Source organism: Corythoichthys intestinalis, chromosome 19 (genome assembly GCF_030265065.1).
Source record: "Corythoichthys intestinalis isolate RoL2023-P3 chromosome 19, ASM3026506v1, whole genome shotgun sequence".
NCBI lineage: Eukaryota > Metazoa > Chordata > Actinopteri > Syngnathiformes > Syngnathidae > Corythoichthys > Corythoichthys intestinalis.
Window position 1 is genome coordinate 20980538 of NC_080413.1, and position 8471 is coordinate 20989008.

At 36.9% G+C, this 8471-nt stretch overlaps 1 protein-coding gene across 1 annotated transcript; it reads left to right on the top strand.

Moving 5' to 3' along the window:
* The first annotated feature begins 264 nt into the window (after window positions 1-264).
* Window positions 265-8332, top strand: LOC130908011 (syndecan 4-A-like). Its single transcript, XM_057823597.1, has 5 exons — window positions 265-460; window positions 1972-2032; window positions 2478-2515; window positions 7254-7362; window positions 7429-8332. The coding sequence occupies exons 1-5, from the start codon at window positions 407-409 to the stop codon at window positions 7563-7565; spliced, it is 399 nt and encodes a 132-aa protein (XP_057679580.1). The 5' UTR covers window positions 265-406; the 3' UTR covers window positions 7566-8332.
* Window positions 8333-8471: the final 139 nt, after the last annotated feature.

Below are 8471 nucleotides of genomic sequence, written 5' to 3' on the forward strand. Positions count from 1 at the left end.
TCCTCTGCACTCGTCGTTAACCAAAATGCTGGTTACGAGCAGTCAAAAAAAATAATACAGTAATCACCTATGGATACATTAGCGTCTTGAATGAACAAACGCGTTTTTGTACCATTAAAAGTGGCAACCTGGGCAGCAGAAATTTCTGCATTTACAATGCTAAGAATTTTCGAAAATATACTAATAAGTAAAATGCATTTCGTTTAACGAGCCAAACGAGCATTTCCGGAATGAAGAAATTATTTTAAAAGGCGTAGTTTTATTTTCCATTTCGACACGTAGGAAGTCACGTGGTGTCTGGCGGGGCCATCGACTGGGGCTCGCGCTATTTAACAATCGATATCAACTGTGTCAACATGAAAACGAAAAAGCAAGCATAGGAACTTTCGCCCTACTGACAGAAAACATGAGGAAAACCTTTACTTTATTTGTACTCTACACATTCACCGTTGAAAAATCGGTAAGTCTGTTTTTCGCTTGAATCGGTGATTTTTAAAACACTAAATTCCGTACTCGCAGATTCGCCTCACTTCCGAAATTGACACCAGCGTGAATTGTCACACAGCGTTGATAATTTGTATTATTTTAAGTCGTTTGCTTTTCGAATATCGTGCAGACAAACTGAACTGATAATTGTTTATCAAATGTTATCTTATTTTAAAACCACTACATTCCGTGCTCGCAGATTCGTCTCACTTCCGAAATTCACACGAGCGTCTATAATTCACATAAATGAGCAATTTATTTACTTTTACTGCAAAGTGCTGACAAACGTGTACCTCTGAAAATAAATATTTTGTCTCCTTTAGCAAAATACGGCAACAGAAATGGCTTCAGACCAATGAGGACCGTAGTTTAAAAAAACATTGGGATACCAAACTGATTTGTTATTTTAAAGATAATTTAATGCGATTTTCGTTTCTTTTTTACTGTTGTAAAACATATAGTTTATTTTCCTTTGTTGGTTCAAGTCAGATGACTGATTTGGACCCAACGGAGCCACCCGGATGCCAGGGTAGAAAAAACTATTTTTCATATCTAATCGCATCTAATTTAATTTTCGTATCTGATCTTTACTCATCGCTAATCCGTACCCAGGGATTACTAAAAATATGTACGAAAAGATTATAAAACTGTAGGGTACAGGTTAGCTATGAATTTTTTCCCCTACCCTGGCAATATTTTTCATCGCTAATCTACCCACAGATTACTAAAATGTAGAGTACAGATTACCGATGAAAAATATTTTTTTCTACCCTGGCAATATTTGTCATCGCTAATCTATCCACAGATTACTAAACTGGACGGTACAGATTAGCTATGAAAATTATTTTTTCTAATTTGGCTCCTGGGGGCTATGTAGGACCCTGCACAGTTTAAGGAAATAAATAAAGTACACTCTTCATCACAAACCTTATTTCGGGTGTCTGCCTAACAGTTCGAGATTAGGAGTTCGAATCTCTGTTGTTGTCTCAGTGGTATTATCACAAACAGAGTGGTTTACTTGATTGCTTCATTCAAAATACGTAGTATACAGTATACGGACAATAATGATCACGTCTCATTATTTAGTTTTTAATCTCTTGTTTGTGTTGTGATCTGGACATTGAGTGCTAATCTATCATAAAAATGCTTTACTCCATATGATTATTATGTTTACATCTAACCAGTAATTAAACTGCTACAATTAATAAAGTATTAAAATGAGGAAGATTTCTTCTGGGGATGATGAGGTCCAAAGGGCGTTTTAAGAGAAGTTCAGCCGTGGTAATTTGGTGAAATATTTAGGATTTAACCGAAAACACACTTAGTTATGTTTCAGCATCCAAATATTCGGTCCATCACTATTTTCTACTGTATATAGTCTGTATCTGTGTGTATATAAATGCATGATTACCTGCTTACATTGCCTGACACTGCCTGTGTCCAGTTGGCTTTATTCCTTGACCATTATTCCCTTCATTTATTTAGTTTTGTGACACAACAGAAGACTACACTGGATCAGGCATCAACCAAGACAGTGCGGATGACGGTAATACTTGGTCGCCATGACCATTAATTCAATGTTACAGTATGAATCTATTAGTAACATTCAAATTAATTTTCTAATTTAACTACTCAGGCATACATCGCATTTTCCACCTTTCTACTACATGAAAAGTATCATGTTTGTTGAGGCGGCACGGTGATGAGTGGTTGGCACGTCCGCCTCAGAGTGCTGAGATTAATGTTTCGTATGTTATATTCAAATTTGTTGTGGTTGTAAATTCGCAGGTGCGTTAGTGTAAGCTAAAATTGTGAAAATTATAATATCACGAAACATTTTACTTGGTTTGTAGTGAATTTGTCATTCTACAGTCGTTCTGTATATAAATGCTACTTTTTTTTTTATTTTTATTTTTTTAATAACCTCTGAAGATGTTCACAATATTAAACACACCTGTTAAACAAATTCTATATGTCCTTTTCCCTACTAGGTGACATGGATGGAGTGTTGGAAAGCACACCCACACAAGTATGACTCTTAACACTTTACATGGATGTTTATTGTAATTTCACGTATTGTTAGCCTTGCACGCCACCAAGTTACCTGGCAAAGAGCTTGTTAATGAGTTTTTTTTGTTTTTTTTTATTTTTATTTAAATAGTACCATATTCATGTTGTTGTTGTTGTTGTTCTGGTATTAACAATGTAGTGGTCCCTTAATTTGAAAATTATATTTGTTCTGTGACCAAGCTGGTAACTCAATTCTCTACTCGAACTGTATATCACAATTTTTCAGTACACTTGTAATTCCAATTTTAATTTGTGACACAAAGGGAAGATTTAACCAAGCAACAGCTCATGGCTTTAAAGCTGTAAAATAAGACAATAAGGCCTTAAAGGGAACCTTGGACTTAATGAGTTGTAGGCTCTAATAAGCCACAATTGTTGTCTTTGACTAAAATTTTATTAGAAACACATAAAATATTGCCATTGATTTGAAAATGTATACTATTTGGTACATGTTTTGATCTACGGAGGGCGCAATGTTTTATGCGCGCAATCAGGGGCGCCATACAGGGGTGAAAAGTGATACTGATTCTAAGGGCCCATGCCCTGATGGGGGCCCACAAAGAAAATTAGAACATTAGGTAATCGTTTGCCAATCTAAATATTAATCATTATAATTTTAATAGAAATTAAACGAAGGGTTTCTTTTTGTTGTTACGTTTTTGGCTAAAAATAAACACCCAGAAAGCATATGTATTGCCAGCCACCCCCTCAACCCCTGTATTTTCATTAAATGGTTTGGTCCGCCCTTCCTTCGATCAGACCGGGAGCAGCGGTGCGCATTTACACCAGTCAATGACTTTTAGTGCGCGGAGCGCGGTACTGCAGAAATGTTAATCAGAACAAAAATCGGGTTTTCAAAAGAGGAAAGAAAAGGAAGCAAAACAGGAGATGGGTAGAAAAGGCCAACAGGATGTGACAAAGTACTTCACAGAGGAAGGTTGGTGTCTTGTGTCAGTGTAGTGCTGAAAATTAACCTGTTATCTTAGCTCCGAAGCGAGGTCCCAGCTCACTCCATAAGAAATACGGGATTTTCTCGGCCTTTCGGCCTCAATGAGCAACAATTACCTATTCAAAAACATGAATTCCAAATAATGACTACTTTTTTGGTATCCTATAGATGTTAGTTGGTATGGAAATTTTCTTTTTTTTAAATCGGCTTGAAACCAGTTTGTCAAGAATTTATTGAATTTAGTTTGCTAACAAGGGACCTCGCTTTGGAGCTGTAGCCTATAGTGGAGATCGCGAGTTTCCAGATGAGGCTAAGCCTACTCCATAATGAAATACTGTAATTGTTTGCTAGCTAGTATTTGCTCCACTTTTAGCTTACATTGAATCAGTACAGCAGGCAAACCCTTAGCAATCTCTTCATACTAAAACAGTTGTATACTGTAATGTATACTGTAGTATAGTTAAAACAAAACCTTTATTCTAAGTCATTCATTACGGTATTTGCGTTGAGAATATTTCTAATAAAAATATATTTAGATTGTAAGAGATGGCCTTCAGTACATTTCTTATAGATGATATCAGTCTATTCATTATTGCTCTATACACTGCATGTTTACATAAATATATTTTCATCTTAAATTAATGCAGAAAATACACAAATTAGTGTGTAAAGATTCACCAGAATGCAGGAAATTACGTAGTTGATACTCTAACAGTGTGTGTGTGTGTCCCGGCACTGGTGGTGGGGCCCAAAATGATATCTTTTCATGGGGCCCAAAATCCCTGGCGCGCAATGGACCCTCGGTGTGATGACGTAGTTTGTCACTCACTAGACGAACACTACCGGTCTTCTGCAATTCCTTCTAGGCAGCAAGACGTCCAGTGCATCCGCACATTGTTTAAAAGCGGCGATTACTTACTATTTGTGTTTTTATTGAGTCTGTTAATACCTTTTCATTGCCTCAAAATACTTTTTGAATGTGTTTGCATCTCATACTTTTAACCATTGTGTTTTCTTGTGGTAGCTTTAAAGCAGATTGTTGATTTGTTGACCACATTTGTCACGTAGCGTATTTAAACCACCCTTATTTGATTTTACGACTTTTAAGTATTTTCTTAAGGCATCTTTGGTATGTTCTGTCTGTACGCATTTAATCAAAACAACCTGAAAGCACACGGTAATACAGTGGTACCTCTACATATGAAGTTAATCTGTTCCAGGACCTAGTTTGTAAGTCGAAATGGTCGTATGTCGAGTAGGATTTTCCTATAAGAATACATTATAATTCCATTAATTCGTTACACAGCCTGAAAACCTACACTAAATCCTTAATAAGTACTGCTGGTACTATTGCAAATAGCAAATACACAGAGCAAAACAATTAAATTGAGAATACAAAATGGAATAGTAAAATGTTAATAGTAATAATAATAATAAAACCTTTAATAATGTAATGAATTGGGTTCTAATGTGGCAGATGTATTTTTGCGTGGTGTACCTGAATGCACCGTGTGGTTGACGTGCCAGAGTGAGGGAGGACTTTTCACTTTCACTTTACATGGTCAGCTGCGGGGGACTGTAGGCGTGTTGCTCAAGTTGATGGAATAAATGACTAGAAACCTGACAAAGCTGGCGATTTCTTTGGCGATGTTACCACAATAATAATTGTCACCTTAACTTATGATGACTGGCGAACGGAGGTCGGAAGAGGACCGTTGAGAGTAGACATTCTACGCCACTATTGTCAGGCCAGTTCACGGATACGCACACGACGCTCATATTTTTCTATTATTTTTAACTTCATTTCAATGGTAAGCATCACCTTTTCCCTTTTTTTCACCACCTGTACTAACATTATTGGAACCCATAAACAATAACTGCGCCGCTGTCGTAGAACATCGTATTTCGGGCATGTCATCGGATAGAGAAAAAAATGGCAAGTCAAATTTTACGGCGGATGTCGAAAAGATCGTGAGTCGAAGCGATCGGATGTCGAGATACCACTGCACTTTGGGTGCCAAATTTGTCTCTTGTAGACGTTTCGCTGGTGTAGCACATTTTGGCAGAACACCGGTTATGTCATATTCTCGTCTCATCCCGTCTTTCCTCTTCATTTTGCTTTTTGCTGCTCGTTATGTGAAATATTGATAGTGCTGTCATGCTCATTAACGTTTCTCTCGTGTTCAAATTGAAAGGGTTGAACAGATGACATGGTTATCGCTAGAGTTATACTCTGGAAGCCTGACAGCGTAACCATGTGACGTCACCACCCTGCGACGTCATTAATGGCGACCTACTAGTTAAACTAATTTTACAAATTGTATAAAAACAAGAACATCAAGAGGGATTTTCATATGAAATTATTTTATCTCATAATAATGTTTATCTTTTAAGAACTACAAGTCTTTCTATCCATGGATCCTTTTAAGTCAAGGTGGCACTATACAGTGCCCTCCATAATTATTGGCACCCCTGAAAAAGATGTGTTTTTTAGCTTCTAATATATATATATATATATATATATATATATATATATATATATATTTTTTTTTTAATTCAAATAATATGGGACCTTAATGGAAAAAAAGAGAAAAATCCAACCTTCAATACAACTGCATTCATTAAGTGGGGAAAATCCCACATAAAGAAAAAATTATTTGACATCAAATATTGTGTGTCACAATTATTAGCAATTTAGCATCCCTGGTGTTAATACTTTGTACAACCCCCTTTTGCCAACAAAACAAGGTCTGGGGACTGAGATGGCCATGGGAGGAGCTTGATTTTGTGTCTGGTGAACCATTTCTATGTAGATTTGGCCATATGTTTAGGGTCATTGTCTTGCTGAAAGACCCAGTGACGACCCATCTTCAGTTTTCGGGCAGAGGGCAACAGATTTTGATTTAAAATGTCCTTGTATCACTGGTATACTTAGAGTGTTTGTTGCCAAAAAGCTCAATCTTGGTCTCATCTGACCAAACCACACGGTCCCAGTTGAAGCCTGGGACCGTGTGTATTTTTGTGTGAGATCAAGATTGAGCTTTTTGGCAACAAACACTCTAAGTGGGTCTGGCGTGCCACGAAAGATGCACATGCTGAAAAGCACCTCATACCCACTGTGAAGTATGGGAGTGGGTCAGTGATGCTGTGGGGCTGTTTCCCTTCCAAAGGCCCTGGGAACCTTGTTAGGGTGCATGGCATCATGAATGCTTTGAAATACCAGGACATTTTAAATCAAAATCTGTTGCCCTCTGCCCGAAAGCTGAAGATGGTTCGTCACTGGGTGTTTCAGCAAGACAATGACCTTAAACATATGGCCAAATCTACACAGAAATGGTTCACCAGACACAAAATCAAGCTCCTACCATGGCCATCTCAGTCCCCAGACCTTGTTTTGTTGGCAAAAGGGGGTTGTACAAAGTATTAACACGAGGGGTGCTAATAGTTGTGACACACATTATTTGATGTCAAATAATTTTTTCTTTATGTGGGATTTTTTCCCCACTGAATGAATGCACTTGTATTGAAGGTCGGATTTTTCTCTTTTTTTCCATTAAGGTCCAATTTGAATTATTTGAATTAAAAAAATATTAGAGCTAAAAAACACATCTTTTTCAGGGGTGCCAATAATTATGGAGGCCACTGTATATGATAGGATTCTAGGTTTGAACTGAAAAGGCTTGGGGAGGAAACCATCGCACTTATGAAGCAAAAGAAGGCCTACCGTAATCTAAAATTTGTCTTTTAGAATGTTCCTGAACTCAAATTGGATGATTTGAAACAGCTCGCCCAAGACACAAAGGATGCCATTTTTATAGAAGGGAAACGCTTCTTTGAGCATAAGGACATTGTTACAGGTACTGCCTTTTTTATTTATTAGTTGACAAATATATATTAAAACTTTTTGCTTGTTTTATTCACAGCAATTGTTGCAGGGGGAATTTTAGGTGCTGTACTTGCCACTGTCCTGGCAGCTCTCTTTATCTTGAAATGGCAGAATTGTAGCAGGAAGAGCTACACAGCAGGCCAGCAAACAACCTCGCAAGATGATGATCTTTGATCCAGATTCTTTACTTATTTTTGATGATTTGTTTTTAACTGCAGATATTTTAAGTACTGTCAATAAGTTATTTTTTTTACACAATTAAAAGATTAACAATAGAATAGAATAAGAGTCGTTACATGATTATTTTCATTCCTTTTTTTGGGGGGGGGGGTTCTGTTAAATTATGCATATTGAAGATAACATGATAATTCCATGTTATCGCGCTGCACTATATTCATTCCTTCATCTTTTGTGCCACTTATCCTCTTGAGGGTCGCAGGGGTGCTGGAGCCTCTCCCAGCTGACTATGGGCAGTAGCCAGGGTACACCCTGAATTGGATGCCAGCCAACCGAAGCTTTTGTTGGTCAATCATATTTTCTCAAATGATGTTTGATGTTTTTCAGCTGAGAAATCAGCTACACTTTTTTTTTTTTTTGACTTTTAAGGACTGACTGGAGTTAATGTAAAAAATGTATCCCTTTGGTAGAATGTGTATATTTTACTGTAATGTGAATTTTCTGCAATGGGATGGTAAATCAAAGGACTGTTTTTTCTTTCCTCAATACTGACGTATTTTACCATATATTACACCTGATTTGCAACATTCGGTGTGTTAAAATATAAACTTTATTATTAATGTATCTGATTTGGGATTTTTCGTGGTAGTAGAGTTGGATTTTTTTTTTCTCATTAGATGAATTGTGCATATTCTCAGTTTACATGAAGTTGTGTCTATGCAAGGTAATTACAATTTGTCAGTATTAAAGTTCATTTTATTTTATCACACTGTAAACGCTTGCTAGATTTTTCTCAGGTTAAACAAATAGTGTGTCAGAACGAACCATATAGAGTCGGATTAGCTGAGGCCACTCATCCTCCTTTCAACAACAAAAATGCAGTCATTAGTCACATTCAAGATA